The sequence below is a fragment of the Alligator mississippiensis genome, chromosome 14 (genome assembly GCF_030867095.1).
Source record: "Alligator mississippiensis isolate rAllMis1 chromosome 14, rAllMis1, whole genome shotgun sequence".
NCBI lineage: Eukaryota > Metazoa > Chordata > Crocodylia > Alligatoridae > Alligator > Alligator mississippiensis.
In genome coordinates, this window is record NC_081837.1 from 13,849,281 (window position 1) to 13,868,539 (window position 19,259).

Genomic DNA, 19,259 nt, shown 5'->3' on the forward strand with positions numbered 1-19,259 from the left:
GACTGAAACAAGGTAGGAGACTCACAGAAATAAAGACCAGCATTAAGTATTACTTAATGTCTTCTTTTATTTAAAAGATCATTCACAAAATACCATATCCATAAATTTACTTTCTGTTATGAAGCAGAATGTGTTAAGTGTTTGGAATTTTTTTTTTTCCATTTTTTTTTTTTCCTTACATTTAAAAGTCAACTGTATTGACTAGAAGTGAGCTTTTATATGGGAGCTTTCTCATTCTTAAAATCTTTTCCACATTGATGATGTAAAATAGGTCAAATATTATTGGTTTGGAATACAACCACACAAATGCATGTCTGTCTTAACTTAAGTATTAGTGTTAGACAAATGGTTCTTATGTCAGAAGCAGATTAAGTGATAGGCAGAAAGAAGGAAAGAATAGTTCTGTAAATTGCTGGGACTCTGATGTTACAAAAGGTTAACAGGAAGGAAAAGAATACCGTACTAGCAACGGAGCTGGTACTGAAGCAGCCTTGCTTTCAAACAACTCATGTCCTCTTTGAGGTACTCTAGTATGTTTGTTGCTTGCCTGCTATCTGAAAATTGTCAGCACTGATGTTAGGAACCCAAGAGTTATTTCACACTGGACTTGTCTTCTCAGTTTTTTACAGCTCCAAGGTTTGTATTTTTTTTCTTTTACAACATTACAAACTATTCAGGATCGCTTTTCTCACATGCCCTCATCAACCCTGACAACAGTGCATTTGAGGGTCAAGGAGGTTAGGCAACTGTTGTCTGGAGAAACCATTACCAAAAATCTTTACACACCAAGCAGCAGAATTCATATCATGAAAGGAGGTAAAGATTCAAATCTTGCCCGTTTTAGAGGCCATTCCAAAAGCAAAATTACTGTCAGCTGTACACGACTGGGTCAAGATGTACAGAAGATGGTGGCAGACAGACATACATGGCATGGCAAATTATACACTCTTTAAACAAACAAACAAACAAAAAAAAAAAAAAAAAAAGAAGTCAACTTTATTTGTAGAAACTTACTTTAAAAATTTACCAAACATGTGAAACTCAAATTACAAGCAGAAAGAGCCAGTCAGCAGTTATGTGCTAGAATAGGCACAGCTTTATAGCACCAACCTCAAGCTCAAGAGTGTAACATTATACTACTTGTAGACAGCCAGTTACATAATAGTGGGATGCATCTTTCCCCTCGAGGTATGCCTACTGAAGCAAGTGCTTTCTTCATATAAATGTCATTAACTAATTAGGCCTGCCTGCAAATCGTTTTACTTCTATCTGCTGAGAAGCAGTCTCTTCCCTGTGAACTGCCTAAAAGGACTTTTATTTTCAGAATGAGTGCTCTTGTGGTATGTGGTAATCCTATTAGCCACTGTCACAGGCAGCACCTAATTCTACAGGGTCAGGGCTGTGCAAGTTACTTGAACTGTTCAATTTGCCAGGGCTCTTCAGTTTACCTCTTTAGAGCCACAGCAATGCAGAACAAAACATGCAGGACAGAAAAGGAGCATTGAGGAAGCCAAAAGGAAATGGCACAGGATATTAACCAAGTCTAACCTATGCTTCTAAAGTAAAACAAACCCAGAAGAGGAAGGAAAGCAGCACCTTTGTCCAGCAGGACCTTCACACAGGTGGAAGCAGCTACTAAATGATCTACTGGAAACTGTGCTGCTTGGAAGGAAACAGAAGAGGGAAAACTCAGCACAAAGCAGGCACTAGATACAGCGAAGCCAAGAACGTACTAAAAACCACTTGTTAACAGCTGACATGCGTTCACAAGCTCTGTGTTTTCGGTTTCAAAGAGGACAATGTCAGATGGCAGGAATGGTAACTGCAGGGTTGACGTTCCAGCAGAGCGAGTCACTCTGTGCTGTCTTGCTTATTTTCCTGCCCGCCCCCCCTCCCCCCCCACCCCTCCCCACTCCCATTCCCTCTCAACCCCAAGCTCAGTCGTGCTGCTCTTTTGCCCCTTCCTCTCGGGGCTTGGCTCCGCCAAAGATAGCAGAGTTAGGATTGGCTACTTGATTGAGGGGGGTAGCAACTGTTCGAGGTTTGAGCTGAAGTCGGGGCCTCTGTGCTCTTTCCTCTGGAAAAAGAAAAATAAGATTGTGAAATTGCCATTGAGGACATTAACTTAAAAATTGGAAGCAAAGACTGTTACGTTAGTTTTACTGGGGAATGTAGGTTCTTCAATGGTGTTTTCTACCTTCTGTTGGCTCTCTGAAGTCCATGGAAGTCCCACGGAGGGGAGGTCCATCTCTAAAGCGGCCAGTCCCTCCCCCTGCCAGCGGAGGACCTGTTCGCCGATCTCCAGTACGAGTCCCTCTGCCCCGGCCTCCTAAGAAGTCATCATCTCTGAAGCCTGCAGAAGGAAGATGTTGAATTTGGACAGTGTGTTTTTGCCATATTCCAAATCTAATGATGTCTTACCGGCTGTCTGGAACACCGTGTCAATGCCACTGCAGTCAGTCCAAAACACTACACTGGTTTTACCACAAAACTTATTTGGATGGTTTTACAAGTAAGCTTATTACTGAAAACCAAAGCATAGCAAGCTTCTGACTGCCTGAGGGTTTTTTCAGTGAACTATCATCATCCATTCAGCATCTAACAGGTTGCCACAGATTTCAACACAAGTCACCTTATCTGTTGTTAAAAATCAAATCCAGCACGTCATAAACCCTTAAAACAAGTCAAAGTTTAAAAAAAAAAATGCCACAAGCTCCATCTGAACTGGTGTTGCTATATTTCCCAAGATTGTGGCATCCAGCTCAGAAGCTACTTACCCAGCTAGATATTTATGCCATGCTCACATTCAAATGGTAGCAAGCTCTGGAGATGTACTAACAAGTAAAGATCTCCTTGCAGTCACTACCACTAATCTGGGAAGAGATCAGATGACTACACACCATGTGCAGAAGCTGGGAAGGCCAGTGCTGGAGCAATGCAGTGCTGCTTCAGCTAAGACTCTGTAGTAACCAAATAAAACAACTTACACCCAATTATTTAAACATTTAACTGAGTATTTGCCATAAAGTCATTTCAGCTAATGAACTAGTCTATTATGAATTGCTTAAAGATCAAAGCATGCTGTACATTTCAGTTAGTGATCCATAACTGTGGACAGTTTCACAAATAAGCTTATTACTGAAAACCAAAGAATAGCAAACTTCTGATTGCCTCAGGGTTTCCACGAACTATGGTCATCCATTCAGCATTTAACTGGCTGCAAAAGATTCCATATTTTAATGAAATATCCTCAATGAAAGGTACCAGACTAACAAATTAGGACAGGAATGTGCTCCAGGCTGCAAACGAGGTATAGTACAAGCACTAGCACTGCAAGCTTCTCACCTACTTGAAGCTTCAAAAATAATACTTCAGTTTCAACCTACAGGAACAGATCAACTGCATTAACTGCTCCTTGTACCACAAATCCATTCAATTCATGCAGAGATGGACAAGTGCCGATTTTGCATTCAGCATCTCCCCACCAGAAAATGGGCCAAACCCACCACCCATTTCACAGAGGACTTTGAACAGTTATTGGATGACACCACCCCCACCCCAAGCAGGAAGGTGTTGTTTTGAAGTAAAATCCATTCGTAGAAAAAATTAAAGTAAATCAATCAATCAATCAATGGCTGCAGGCTGTCACCAGCTATTTTCTCTACAAGCTCTGTCATCTGCTGCTGTTTGCAACAAACTGGCAAAACAAAATAAAAACCACACACATGGAAAAAGTTCTGCAAAATATTTATTGAAATCTTTGTTTGGTAAACTTGATCTTTTGAGAGAAGTCATTTCTGACTCTTTCGTTTGAAGAAAACATGAAAACATACTTCTACCTGGGGTAAAAAAAGGTTAATATTGGCCTTACATCAAGGTCCACCTTCTGCTTCTATTCAGAAGCAAGTTCTATTACTTAATTTTGTCTGTCAGATTAAAAGACTACCTTGTTTTCCTAATTACACCCTGAAAATAATACTTTCCCAGGTGTCACATTTTGCATTCAACATTCAGGAGGCATCATCTTTCCTCCAAACTAAGATTATTCCATACAATTCACCATCACCCTTACCTTATCCTGTTGCCTATGCCAATGGAAACCTGCTCTCTAGCAATTTCTGCTAAAACCCACTCAGATGACCAAGTTATAATGCAATAAAATCTGATTCTCAATGAGCAACCAAGGAACAAAATGTAAAGACATATTCATTTATCAACTCTTGCATTTCTTATGCTGCCTCTCAGTAAGAATATAAATACTGATACCAGCACTGAAGTCATCCCTGGAATCCCATCCACCTCCTCTCGATTCTCGAGGACCTCCTCCTCCCATTCCTAGGAAAAAAGCCATATATCAGTTTGATCAGGTCTGAAGTTGTGTTGAGAAAATGATTAAGTGGACACAGAACCTGAATTCCAGTCCTTCAATAGCAGAATGACCCTGGTTGAAAATTTAAGCTGCTTAAGTCAGTCAACGTGCTGCCTACCAGGCCTGCGCAAAGCGGCTAGGATTCGCTTCAGGTTTGGATTCGGCCGATTTGCGGGACAGCGAATCAATTCAGCGACTCAAATCATGGTCCCAAATCAATTTGGCTGAATCTGATTCGGAGATTCAGCCGCAGCAAAATTGGCCCCATCCCCGCCCATTCTCAATGGCTGCCCCGCCCACCCCAGCGCTCAGTCCTTAAAAAAAAAAAGAAAAGCGCCCCCACTCACTGGCTTGTGCCAGGCAGGGGGGGGGGCATCCCTGCTGCCCCCCACTGCCCTGCACTGTGTGGGAGCCGATACTACAAGCTCCCAGGAAACCTGAGACTGTTGCAGCAGCCAGTGAGTAGAGGGTTTTATCGTTTGTTTTTGTTTTGTTTTTTTTAAAGAGCCTGGACTTGGGGCAGGCAGGACAGCCATGGAGGGGGCTGAGAGAGCAGGTGGGGGTCAGAGGGCTTGCCACAGCCCACCACACAGTGTAGATTGCCCCCCTGCCTGGCAGCAGCTGGTAAGTGGGGTTTTGTTTTGTTGTTTTTTTTTTTTTAAAGGGCAAGAGCTAGGCCGGGCAGGGCAGCCATGGGTCCCCCTATGGTCTCTCCCCAAACCCCTTACCAGCATGAAGTCCAGGTCCAGCTCCCTGCTGCAGCTAGCAGGGGCTGCCAGAATCTCTGAAGCTCCCTGAATCTTTTCTAAATTGATTTAGAGAGCTTTGAATCCAATTAGGATCTTTTCACTGGTCCCGATTCAATTTGGAGATTTGGCCACCGAATCTGGCCGAATCTCCCCCGAAGCAAATCAGCACCCAAAGCTTCACATAGCCCTACTGCCACCAGGGGTGCACAAACTATTTCAGAGAGTAAGAATATTCAAGTGAACTCTCAAGGGACTGATAAGACCATTTCTTTTTAATACAAATTAAACATGCTCGAGTCCAACTCAGGGAGGCAATGGTGAGAAAGCCTATGATGAACAGGAATTTTTGCCTATTTCACAAGCATCAGATTTAACTGGTGCACTCATGTTAAACTGCTTATTTTCTGTGCCAGGGGTTGGCAACCCCCGCGCATGCTGCCGTGTGCCATTTTACTTGGCACGCTGCAGCACAGCTGTTTGGAGCCTCCCGGCTGTAGCCGGCCCCGACTCTGGGTAGCTGCTGCCAGCGACAGAGCCCGGCCTGCTCCCAGCAGGGCTTGCATGGCAGCTGCCTGCTGGGAGTAACCTGGGATCCCGGCTGGTAGCATCTCCCCAGAGCCGGGGCTGGCTGCAGCCGGGAGGCTCCAAACAGCTGTACTGGGCTCCTGCATCAGTTCCGCAATGGCGCACCTTGGAGCGGGAGTTAGGCAAGGGGCCTGAGGCAGCACAGCCCTGGTCTCTCCCCGCTCCCTGCATGGAGGTGATGAGCCTGGCGCAGCTGTTTGGAGCCTCCTAGCTGCAGACAGCCCCGGCTCTGGGGAGCTGCTGCCAGCTAGGATCCTGGGCTACTCCCAGCAGGCAGCTGGGATGCTGCAAGCCCTGCTGGAAGCAGCTTGGGCTCCAGCAGCTACCCAGACCTGGGGTAGCTGCTGGCAGCCACAGAGCCCAGGCTGTGGGGCAGGGGCTTTGGCTGGGGGGCAAGGGGGCACAAGCAGGGCATCTTGCCATGTACCCCTTGCCCTCATTTTGTTTTTCTGCCATGCTGGCACTCTGGCACCTTCCAAGGTAGACACTGTGGTGTTTTTCAGCGCTCTGGCCAAAAAACATGTCTACCCCTGTTCTATGCAGTGAAAAAGTAGTAGCAGAACAGACTTTTAGACTGTTGACTGTACTGTACTTGACACTGGTGGTTTTGGTCTGAGCCAGGACTGACCATGCATTCAGATCTTGGAAGTACAGAGTTTCGATCCTATAACCAAACTCAGGAGTAACAATAACAGAGCTAAAAGGGAACAAGCATCATATCGGCTCTACATGCAATTCAAGCAGAAAGTTCATCCATGTGTGCTTTCTTTAAAAAGCATTTCTCACCCTTTCAGCACATTCAATAGCTGTCATTTAATAAGAGAAGATCACCTCTTTCTTCAGGTCCGCCACCTTTCCTGAAGCCAAAGCCACCTTTGTCCTTATTTCTGCCCTCTGCTACGTCCACTCGGAGTGATCGGTCACCCAAAAGCTGGTAAAAACAGAGGGGAGACACTTGTATTTATTGGCCAAACTGGGTTCCCCAAGAGTTCTAATCTTCTGCTCATCTTTTCATTTAAGGATTAAATACTTACTGCACCATCATATGTAAGAGCTTCCTTAAGTGATTCCACCTCATCGAATTCTACATAACAAAATCCTGCAAAAAAAATCTAAAAAGTTAGTACCAGTTTTAAATAACTTATTTATCAAAATATTTGCCCTGATTTCCACATATCTGTTATTATTGCCCCCCACTTTCTATTATCCCCATACCAACAAGCTGAGAGCAGAAGCGACTGAGATAAGCACTACAAAAATGAGGCCCTTGAGAAAACAAAAGACATAGCTTTTAGAATACACACCAGTGCTAGAAAGGATCTGATGAGTAATTTTGCTACAGCCGGCTACTAGCAACTATATGCAAGTCAGAGGTTAGCTTCTTTTAACATTGCAGGTTCTCACATCTGGTTAAAGATTTTATTTCTTTGCCTCTACAGGTAAGCAGAAAGTTTACAACTGCATCCCTAGGAAGGACTGGCTCTTCCAAATTTTCCAAGATTAACTGTAGCATCGGTGGGGCTACAATAACAGGTGCGAGTAAACGCCACAGCAAAAGTGTGACCAGGTTAATTTTAATGTCAGTCCTACTACTGTGCTATCTGCCCTCTTCTGGAATATTCCTTGCTAGCAATTTCATAGATATCATAGCTTTCTTCCTGCTCCAAGCAAACTTTGCAGAAGAAAACCCAAGAGAATATTCAATTTCCAGGTTCCTTGCAGAGGGCAAAAATTCTACTCTTCTCACCCACATCACCTCCGTTTCCTACAAACAACCTCTGGATATAGATTAATGCTCTGGGATCAGCCACTTCATATTCATGTATCATGCACTAGTAAACTCACACGAGTCACTGGCAAGGAAGAAAGTTGTACTAAATTTGCCAGACTAGAGCTGGCTTTAAAGAGAGAGAACCCACAAAGTTAAAGTAAGTGTACACTTACAATGAGTCACTCTTACCACTTGATTAGTCACCGGTTATATAAAGAATATCACACCTTTACATTTGCCTACCTTTAAATTTGTCTGTTTCTTTGTCTCTGACTAGTCGTACACTCCTTACACTGAGATCCTTAAAAATTGCATCAATATCTCCTTGAACAGTGTTGAAGGGGAGATTTCCCACGTATGCAGTGAAAGGGGGTTCTGTTGGCAGATCTTTCTTACGGGAGCCAGGGCCAGCACCACCGCGAGACCTATAAGAAATACAAAGTTACAACCCCAGCAACTGCCGCAGTGTTTGCATAATAATCAGTGCAGTTAAGTTACTATTGGACTCTGGTTTTAAGTCACTGCAATAACTGGTCAAACATTAGTGCCTCTTTACAAACCATTAGGCAAAACTGAAGAGGAAACTGTCTGAGATGCTACATTAACATTTCCATTCTGAATACCCAACAAAGTAGGTTGTTGGCTCTGCAAGCTCATACCTCTCTGAACCAGTTAGGCTCCATGGTGCCACTCTGTCTTACCTTCTTCATCAATTAAAAACTTATAAGTTGGATAAGAAGCAAATTTGCTCATACTGGCACACCACTGCACCTCAAAGCAAATAGAAGGAACACTCTGGAGGCAGGGAAACTTACCATATTTTCTCGCATACAATACACCCCAAGAATATTACTATTCAAATAGTAAACAAATGAAAGTGAAAAGTCTGGATTTCAAAAGTCACAGGTAACCAGATTGAAGTAATGTTTTAATATAGCTAAGTGGACAGTAGTCATCTTGTTTTTTGAAAGACAAGAATAAAGAACAAAAAAGGCTGTTCCAAGATTATGACTGTACAGAGCACAGCTAGAACCTGATCTTTAGCTGATTCACCCTCCCTTCCCTACTTAAAAAGGAAAAAAGGTGATTGCCAACATCTCTGGAGGTGGGTCAACCAACTCCCTCAGCGGTCTAAATAGTAACACAACAGCTGCTACACTGTGGAGCAGGAATTGACCTAGGGTGCTTCTATGCCAGGTCAAAAATCAGCTTAACCTGCTTAATACACATGCCCCAATTTTGGGAGGCTGATTTTTGGGAAATCAGATGACCTGTACCATGGCAAAGGAGGCTGAGTCCCAACTCGTGCTTTTTAAAACAAACATCTTTGATATTTACTTGATTTAGTGATCTAAATTTATATATCTTTAGCTATTTAGCCAGCTAACCTTTAATTTTTGCTTTTTTCTAGTTAAAGCTGTTTTTATAAGACAGGACAGGATACTTCTGACTGCATCAGTCACCTGCTGTAAATATCAACACATTTAGTACTCGGGTGATCACAGAATGATAGAAAATAGGGATGGAAGGGACCTAGGAAGTCATCTAGTTCAACCCCCTGCTCAAAGCAGGACCATCCCCAACTAGGTTATCCTAGCCAAAGCTTTTGTCTAGCCAGGTTTTGAAAACCTCCGAGGGTGGAGCTTCCGCCACTTCTCTGGGTAACCTGTTCCAGTGTTTTACTACCCTCCTAGTGAGAAAATTCCTCCTAATAGCTAACCTAAACTTCCCTTGCTGTAACTTGACGATGGCCAGGGGCAAGCTCTGGTACTATGAAAATGCACTTTTTGGGCTCCAGAGCCCCAAGTTTGAGCCCTACTCCACTCTTGTGCTGAAGTCTGTCCACAGCTGACTACAGGCGGGTACCTGATCACTGAGGCTGTACAGTTTAAAGTGATGTGACAATGCTGGTCATGTTGCTCCTTTATGCACTGCTGGTCATAGTCACTATTTTAACCATGCTAGCCCAATGAGCCATTAGGCTCAGGTGGACTTTTGCTTTGGAAAAATACTCGAATTAAAGGCAAGTAACGGGTACATATCTAAGAGTACCAATAAATTCAAAACGGAGCTGGTTTCAGACAGCAGTCTCGAGGCCTAGTGGAGATCTAATGTCACAAATGTTATCCTACACAGGGATCATTAACAGTCGTTGATTCTTCAACCAGTTGCTACAAGAACTCACAACACAGAGCTTGCTGAAGACATTATCCTAGAGTAATATACCAGAAAACAGTGCAGAGGCAACAAAGTTTTGCTACAGGACTGAGAAAAAGCCAAAACACATTGAATATCCACTTGTTCAAGAATAGCAGAATGAGGTTGGAAAAGATGGAACAAGCAGAGCGCAGCAGTTTTCAAGCGGTGCTCTCAGTTCATAAGCATTAAGGCCCATTTGGCCAACTGCTGTACTTTTTGTTTCAATGTCACTCTTGCCATTGGTAAACCAGAAACACAGCTTGAATGAAAGCACAAGAAAGTGCTGTTTCAACACAGTGTTTAGGCATGCATCAAATCCTTGCATCTGTTTGAAAGCTGGCCTCATTTCTTGCCCAGACGTCTGCTGCTGTACCTGCAAGTCCGCTTGTCAAACATGGCACTGACTCCCAGCTGCAAAATCAGCGTCAGGTTCTCCCTTGATTTTATCCCTGGACTAAAAATAGGTTTGCACATTGCTGCCCACCCATCATAAGGTGTATAGCAATAAGCTTTTGCTTATGAACGCTTAAAAGTGATGGCTTTTTATCTGACAATTTACAATCTTTTTCCCCCACAGCACCTCCTCAGGATTGAAGGCCAGTCTGTATCAGGATGTGCGTAACAGGCAGTTTCTCTCCAAGGTCAATGAACTCATCACTTTTTCAAATTTACATTCAGTGATCATAATATTTACCAAGGACAACCAATAACGTGAGTAACTTTCACTTCTGTCTAGAAGCTGGATGCTGAGTGGTTCTAACATGTTTCCCATCAGCTACACATAACCTAGCCTTTGGAAGCTCATCTACTTTTCAGTTTTCTTGCTTGCTTTCTATTTATTCTCTCTTGTTCCTCTTTTCTCTACCATTTCTACTCATTTTTGTCTTCCTTCCTCAGAGAAGTCTGCATTACTCTAATTCACTAGTGCCAAGATTTCTGAGATCTAGTAAATGACATAGTAAACCAATGTCATTTTTGAGCCTATGGCTGAGGGCAGCATTCTGCTTTCAAATATCATGATCCCTTATACCCACGATACTCAGCCAGGGCGCTGTAGCACCAGACCTTTCGAAGGGTGCTGGCATGTGCAAGGAGGTAAAGTGAGGTGTGAAGGGCAGGCTCAAGGCTGTCCCTGAAGTCAATCCCCCATCCCCACAGCATGGCCCCTTTGCAATGATTATATATAAACAGGGTTTTTTTTAATTTGCCACTCATTTCACAGAAAATTATAGAGGAATGCCCTGAATCTAAAATGGTTGAGAACCACTGCCTTACACTAAAAGCACAAGGGCAGATGCATGTTTACCAGCAAAGGTATAAATGTCAGCATTTACCGTTATTCCAGGACCAGCTCACATACCTTGACATTTGGGTACATATCCTACAGATTTCTTTAAAAGCACTTATGCTTGGTATTTCATCTGTCTGTCTAACATGCTTACAACCTATCTGCAGGTGATAGGCAACATCCAAAAGCTGGAGTTGCCAAGGCCATATGTAGCAGGATAGGTTTTAGTTTCAGATGACAGAGCCTTGCTTGTGGAGGAAACTCCCCCAAAAATGACTCTTCTTCTGTGTTTCTTCTCTTTTATGACAAGGACAAACCCATCCTGAAAAGTGCTAAATCAATTTTCATCTTTTTACCGCAGACTTTTGTCATTTTTTTAGTGAAAGGAAAAATATGAATTGGATCAGAAGAGATAAGAAACTATTATCTTAACATTTCTCTCTCAATGTACACAGAGCAAAAAACAATTATTTTCAGAAGAGAATAGAATTGATGTGGAAGAAAGCCAAGCGAGATAGTCAGTTCCAATTCAAAAGCAGACTGTGAACTATCCTAAATTCACAACTCATCTTTTGTACAATAGGGCTCGTAACTCTATAGAGAGCTCAAGAGAAAGCTGAAAGCCATCTCCTGGAATACCGCTGTTGGAAATGGAGCATTCTCTGTTAGTAAAATTGCTAGTAGCTTAAAAACAGCCAAAGGTCTGGAACAGTGCATTTTCAAATTCAGTCATCCCTTTAAGCAAAAACCAAGGTATAGGACACTAGAACAGCAGTGGCCAAAATAGGCCCTGCAGCCCAAATCCGGTCCACCAGGGTATTTCATCCAGCCTGTAGGTAGGTGCCCACTAATTAACTGTATCCCACCCAGCCCACATGCCTTACTACCCGTGTGAGGAAGGGCTCAGTCCAGCCAGCAGTTTTTGGGCAGGGCTGCTGCTGCCACTGCTGCAGCTGCTGGGGGACCCGCTCAGCTTCCCCAGCCTCCAGCATTCTCCTCCTGCTATCCCTGCTGTAGCATATAGGGAAGTGGTGGGAAGCAGTGGTGGCAGCAGAACTGCAAGTGCACAGAAGCATGGAGTGTGGGGCTGGTGAGAGCACAGAGCCCTTACCCAAGGGGACAGAGGGAGTGCAGGTGGGCAGGGGATGGATGTGTGGGGTGTAAGGGAGGGCAGGGGGAAGGTATGGAGACATGCCCCCACACACTCCCCAACAGTGCACAGCCCCCTGCCCCCAGCAGCAGTAGCAGCAGCCTGTGGTGGTCCCTCAGGTTGCTTGTGGCAGCACAGCCACCTAGCAGTCTGCACCTGTGGTTAGTTCTGGGAGTGGCACATGGTAGCAAGGAGTGGAGCCAGACTGGCACTCCTCTGTTGCATGGAGCTCCCTGCGGTGCATGTGCAGCTCCTGGCACCCTCCGCTGGAAGTGGAGGGGAGTCCCAGCAACTACACGTGGCAGCAGGGAGCAGGGCCAGGTCACCAGCCCCATCATGTGTGGCTTCACCCTGGGGGCATGCAAGTGCCAGGAGCTGCATGTGCATCACGAGGAGTCCCATGTGCTAGAGGGCCTGTCTGACTCCACTCCTTGCCACCATATGCAACTCCCAGAACTGGCTGGAGCTGCATGCTGCTGGGTGGCAGCACGTGTGCGGGCCACAAGCACCCAGGGGGCCCACTGGTGACTGCTGTGTACCATGGGAGGGAGTGTGGGGGGTGGGGGTCCCTACACCTCTTCACCCTCTGCTCCCGCACAGCCACACCCTGCCACACCCGTACATACACCCTACAAGCCCTACACCCCCAGCATACACAGCCACACCCCTTCACAAGCCCCATGCACCCCCCCAACCACACCCCACACACAATATAGAGTAAGACTTTATTTTTGAACTATTATGTAATTATCTCTCTATATAGTAAACACAAATGATGACAAAACTATTTTTTAAAATAAAATTAAAGTATGTTATAGTAGACGTTTGACTTTTGAGTATGATTTGGTTTTTCTTCTGGTTCTAAGATGGCATCCCCCACCCCCCCGCCCAAAAGGAGTACTTTGAGGGGCAGGACTTCCAGCCAGAAGTTTGTGACGAGGGGGTAGGGCTACCCTTGTGGCCCTCGACAGCTCACCAAAACTCAGAGAGGCCCTCCAGCCAAAATAATTGTCCACCCCTGCATTAGAAGCTAGTAAGAAGTTAACATTTAGTTTTTTAAATATTAGCTACCCAAGGGCAGCAGCACAATAAAGTTTCCAGTTCCATGAAGTGAGAACTGAAGCCTAATGGCTCAGTTTCCAGTTCCAGAAAAAAAAAAAAATGAGTGGGATACAATCCATTACCTGGTAAAAGGAAATATCCTAAAAAAGATCACTGGGAAAAATGTACTCTGAAGACTCAAGAACGGTTGCATAAAAAGGATGAAGTGTCTTTTCTATTAAAGACTGGTAACTGATAGCCTACAAAACTGGCAAGGCCTTAATGATTAATGTTAAATGGACAAGATAGATACGTGAAGAACCAAGAGGTGGAAAATGAAGGATGGATCTGTTTTCAGTCACCTATAGAAACTATTGGAGGAGACTGATCATAGCTTTTGCAAAACCAGCCATAGGCTTCAAAGGTTCCAGGTTTCTGGGCTTAAAAGTTGTACATTAGCAGCTAGCCCAGTTATAGAAGTAGTAAACCAACACAACTGCTCAGGAAGGCTACTGGGTGCTTACGCTTTGTTTTGGTGACAAAATTTAAGTGACATTTCAAATGTCAGCGAGCACTTCATGCTTAGTTGTTTCTTGCTCCCCTCCCCATCCACTCCTATGCTGCTTTCAAGGTTCTAGACCAAAGCTGTGCCTTGTGATTTCTGCATCACTTACCGGCCAGTTTCTGGACGTACATGCATTTGTCCAAATACAGAAAGCATGACACCTGTACCCATTATATGCAAGCGCAACCGGATTTCCTTTTACGCAGACAACAAAGTCAAAGTTACTCAGCTTCCATCACAGTAATATTTGAAATCTACTGGCAGCAAACGTTCTTTCTTCGAAGTAAACAAATGGGTGGACACTAATGCTAGCTAACTGTACTTAAATCTTCTCTCCTACTCCATAAATATCTATAAAGTTTATTCTAATGTGCTGTACTTTGTCCCTGTTGAAAATAAGGCGCAGTTCCACAGCTTCTAACTCCACAATTTTACCTCTGTTGAGTAGCAAACCTGAGGTATACCTTACCCTCCAGGATGCTTGATGGGGCACACATTTAAAGGATTAACTATATAAATATGGAAATAAGCTAGGGATATGAATTCCATCATCAAAAGGAAAAGGAAGTTAACAAAACAAGATATGTAACTTTTTTAAATCAAAGAAAGGGCTACATTCTTAACGTCTTCATCAACTGAACCACTCTCAAAGACTACCGAGTCAATGGATACACAAAGTGACATGCCCCTCTTAAAGGTACCCTGACATTGGGGAACAAACCCTTTCCCCAACACTGAAAAGAAGCCTCAAGGGGCATGTTCACACAAGCGTGCACATGCAATTTGCAGTGCCCCCAAAGCTTTTGAATAGCTGCAAAATGCATCCCATGCGTGCAATTTGGTTCTCCACGCTGCATATTTGCAGCACAGGGACAAGTTTAGATACCATGAAGTCTTAGTATCAAAAAAAAAAAGCCAAAAAAACAGGGTGGTGCATGACAGCAGCATGTGCTTCCCGAACCTGGAGCCTAGCTGGCAAGGGCCTTGGCTCCAGCTGCCAGCCAGGCTCCACACACCCGGATCATCTCTGCCGGAGTCCTGGGAGGCCCCCAAAACAAGGCTGCTGGGGCCAGCCCAGTTGCTGGCCCCAGCCTCCCCTACACCATCCAGGGCAATTTGCCCCACACCAGAGTGAGGCATTCCCTGGAGACAAGCAGTGGCACAAATATGTGCTGCTGCTCTTTGTCCCTGGGGAAATGCATGTGCCCACTCGTATGGATGCGCCCAAGGTGTTTGCTATACTCATCATCTAACTGAGGTACTTTAACATTTTACACTGATAAATCTAGGCTTCATCATTAGGCATGTAGTTTTTCATTTCTCCTTTGGTTTAAAAAAACAAAGAAAAAAGCAATGAAGGATAGCTTCCTCATACCCCTTTATAAAACAGAAACACTAGAGCTGAAAAAGGCATTTTTGTTTTTGGCCCTAACAACTTTTCTGATATCCCTGACAGGTTTTGACAAGTGAATTTCTTAGGCTTGACTTCTGTATGATTTTTAGATCGTAACAACAGGTCATGCAAGTTCAACAGGCTACTTTATTCACCTGTTTCACCCTGTATGGGTCAATTATGCAAATAAAGTAAAAACCACTTCAAGGGAAAGCAGCAACACTCCTACTCCTGGCTACCTTCCTCAAACTAAAGGAAGCACTGACTCTGACTTAAGGAGATAGCTGGTTTGAACTACAGGAATGCATTAGACTGCCACGCCATTGTTATGTAGCAAAAGGTGTTGCATTTATTACTTGTGCTGTTGCAGCACCGGGACTCCCAGTTACAAGCCAGAGTCTAGCTAGGTACTGTACAGTTGGGTGCTGCCCCAGATATTTTAGATAAATGACAATGCCTGTCTGTCATAAGCATTTGGAAGAATAAGCAAACAGTGAAACGATACTAATCAGCACAACAGACAATGATAAGTGGAAGTGAAAGGCAAATATCTGAGATGGTAAACAATGTTACATTTTAATCTGTGCTTGAAAATCAAACCAGTTTCCATACGTATTTCTATTTGACACAGTGCAAACAGTTTCCATTGGTCAAAGTGTTATGACTTAAATTAACATAATAGCTTCTGTTTTGGTAAAGTCTCAATGGATCATGCTACATTCATCCTCCAATCAGAGCTAATTCCTGAAATGGACACGGTAAAGGAAGAAATAACTTTAGAATTTAAGAAAATGGCATTAATTCAGAAGCGTCAAGCATAAGGTTTAACTACATTCCAATTAAGTATTTGTTTCTATGAAAAAGAAAAATAAAATCAAAGGGAACATATTCCTTCACCTATAGATATTAGTTGGTGTCCTAGATACTACGGTCCTGGGTAGGACTGTAAGTCCCATCTAACTGGAGGGCTGGGGGAAAACGTGACAGGGCAATGCACGGCAGGGCAGCTCCTATTAAAAAAACCACAGTGTTGCAACCTCCAGAGTAAGGCGAGCATAGGGCACCTCAAAACCCTAGCCCCCATCGCCTTGTGGGTAACTCCTTGGTTGGAGAAAGGCTAAGGGACATCACCCTGACAGAAACGCACCCTTGCTGAGGCATTTGGCAGTCAGCAGCAGTTCTTACCTGCTGTTCTCTGCAACAAGCTACAACAGTAAAATGCAGCCCGTGGGCCAGATGCAGCCTGCCAGGACATTCTATCTGGCCCGTGGGCCCCCTAAAAAATTTAGGGAATATTAATCTGCCCCTGGCTGCCTGTCATGCGGTCCTCGATGGCTTGCTAAAGCTCAGTAAGCAGCCCTCCACCCAAAATAATTGCCCAGCCCTGAACTACAACCATTGAGGCGCTGAACGTCTGGACTCGCTCTGGCTTTTGAACGGGGGGGGGGGGGGGGGGGGGGGGGGGGGGGGGGCCACACAGGTCTTCGGCAGCCTCCCCTCCTCTGCGCTCTTGCCTAGGCACAAGCATCCATGACCTTGGTGTGATGGTCACAGGACTCCATACAAGCAGACTCATCAGGCACCCGACTAGACCTTTTACACACTCACCGTGACCCAGAGTATTGATGGTTGCCTACTAGATACTTACTGAATCTCCCTGATTATTTTCTACTTTAATAATGACCAAAACAAAAAGTAAAATCTGCCCTTTGCTTGAAAGATACACTGCCTCCACTGCAGCCCTTAGTTTATTAAAGCTGACCTGTATTTTAATACTACCTCAGGACAGACCCCTGGCTTGTCTGCACAGACCCACACGAACATGGCTCTGTACTGTACAAGCCACACGCTCTACAGACGTGCAAAGTACAGCTCCTTCAATGCAACTTACACTCAGTACCTAATGAGTCAAGGGCCAAAGCGTTGGGAACACGGCAGCTGTTGGGAATATTTGAGGGGAAAAAAACACATTAACGCTAGGTTAACTTAAATTGTTATGTCTTGAGCTTTTCACAGAAATTTTTGTTCACCAAGCGCCTTCGCCGCTGCTCTACAACATCCAGAGTTGCTGGAATTAATTTTAAAAATTCTATTCTTTCAAGCTATTTTCAAATTTGTTCCTATTTTAAAACACAGCCTATTTTAACAATTGTTGCAGCAGCAGGACACCAACTGCCCTTGTCACCCTGCTTGAACCTGTGGTGTTTTAACTGTGCCTTGCAGCTGAGAGACAGGTTCAACGGTATAGTTTTAATAACCTGGCATTTACTCAAATCCAAGGAGGGTTTTAGTAACATCACCTTTACTCAAGTCCAAGAGAAGGGTTTTAGTAACACCACCTTTACTTGAGTCTAAGATGAGGGTGTTACTCGAATCCAAGGCGAGGGCAGTAGTAACACCACCGTTACTCGAATTTCTGGTTTTAGTAACACCACATTAACCCGAAGCCAAGATGAAGGTCCGTGTCCATCCGTCCCCCATTCAACATGGGGAAAGAATAACCTCGTCCCAGCAAGAATTAGATCCTATACGTGAAAAGTGAGAGCAAACGTAGCAGGCGTCCCACGCAGAGCATTTAATTAACGGGGGAGTCTTCCATCCGCAGCCGGTTTGGATCCGGGTGCTTGAGCAAGGACTTGTGCGGGCGGGTTTGGTTAGGGAGGATGCTGCCTCGGGGCAGGGGCGACCAGACCTGCAGCCCCACCGCCCCGGTGGGCACGGCCACACAATGCTCTTCTCCGCCGGGGCCCCGCTCAGACCAAAGGCTGCTTCCACCGCCCAGGCGCTCCCGCCACCCGACGGCGCGGAGGGGCCGGCTCCCCCTGCGCTGCGGCCCGGCTCCAACCCGCCTTTCTGCCCGCCCCGCCCGGCGCTAGGCCCGGGCTCCCCGGGGACCGGCAGGAACCGCCGCGCGCGGCCCCCGACCCCAGCCCGGCCCGCGCTCACCCGCGGCCGCCGCCGAAGCTGCTGTAGGCCCGATCGTCGTAGGCATCGAAGTCCGCCATCGCCACCTCAGCCGCCGCCTCCCGCGCGAGCGTGACAGGGCCGCGCCCGCAGGCCCCCGCGCCGCTTATATAGGGGGCCAGCGCGGGGCTGCCCGCCGCACTGCCTGCGCCGTCGCCGCCCGCCTCCCGGGGCTGCCCCGCGCGATGCCTGAGCCGGCGCGCCGCCCCCACCACCACGTGGGTCGGGCCCGGCGGCGCCATGGAGCGTCACAGCGCGGCGCGGGGCCTCCGCGCGTCACAAGGGTCCGGGCCGCCCGCCGCCGGGCCCCACGGATCAGCCCAGCCCAGCCCAGCGCGGGGGCCCCGGGCCCCGCCACAGCACCGCGGCTCGGGCCCGGCAGTGCGGCGAAGGGACGAGAGGCAGGGGAGAGCGGGCTCTCCTCTCAAGGAGGAAAAAGGGGGGAAGCGGCTCTTACCTTGCGGCCTGGCGGGTCTCCCCCTCCGTGTGTCACACCCGTGTCCTGCACCCCCTCTCCCCGTCCCCCCTACACCCTAGTGGCCCCCATACGGTCCCTAAGTCCCCCCCACACACCCCTGTGTCCCACACATATATCCCCATGTCCCCCTGACACCCCTATGCCTCCACACACCCTGTGTCCCCCATGCCCCCCACACCACCCCATGCCCTGCACATCCCCCCACACTCCCTGGTGCCCCCATGCCTTGCACACCCCCATGTCCCCCACGCCCCATGTGCCCCACATGTACACCCCTGTGTGTCCCCCTTCCCCCCACCCCTTGGCCCTCCCCCATATAGCCCCCCATGACCTTCACATACACCCCCATGGCCCCCCATGCACTGCGCACCCCCCCCATGCCCCGCACACCCTCCCACTCTGTGCCCCACACATACCCCCCATTTCCCACACTCCCTAATACCCCCCCACGCACACCCTTGCCCCTCCCTGTGCCCCCCCCACACCTTTGTGCCCCAAACACACCCCCATGCCCCATGTGTTTTCTACCTAAATTATTCACTGGGTCTGGACTGGCCGTGGATGTTTCCATGGTGGGTCCTGGTACAAACAAGGTTGAGACCCGCTGTGCTAAAGGACTGGTCTAGCTAGACCAGGCTCAGGGTGATTAGGGGTTTCCAAGGGGAATAAAACCCAGTTTTACAGCCTGTGTGTTCGCAGCACTGTCT

The 19,259-nt window shown here is 46.4% G+C and overlaps 1 protein-coding gene across 1 annotated transcript; it reads right to left on the minus strand.

Moving 5' to 3' along the window:
• Positions 1–47: 47 nt before the first annotated feature.
• Positions 48–18,167, minus strand: EIF4H (eukaryotic translation initiation factor 4H). Its single transcript, XM_014608155.3, has 7 exons — positions 18,057–18,167; positions 7,718–7,899; positions 6,738–6,802; positions 6,535–6,634; positions 4,267–4,335; positions 2,198–2,353; positions 48–2,077 (listed from the first exon to the last, which is right to left on the minus strand). Exons 1-7 carry the CDS (start codon positions 18,113–18,115, stop codon positions 1,938–1,940), a joined length of 771 nt encoding a protein of 256 aa, XP_014463641.1. The 5' UTR covers positions 18,116–18,167; the 3' UTR covers positions 48–1,937.
• Positions 18,168–19,259: the final 1,092 nt, after the last annotated feature.

Coding starts and splice junctions, on each gene's coding strand:
- EIF4H (XM_014608155.3), bottom strand. CDS start 18,115: ATGGCGGACTTCGATGCCTACGACGATCGGGCCTACAGCAGCTTCGGC. Junction 4,336..6,534: donor TGGCGGACCTGAAGAAAGAG/GTGATCTTCTCT, acceptor CTTTTTTCCTAG/GAATGGGAGGAGGAGGTCCT. Junction 2,354..4,266: donor CAGGGATGACTTCAGTGCTG/GTATCAGTATTT, acceptor TTCCTTCTGCAG/GCTTCAGAGATGATGACTTC.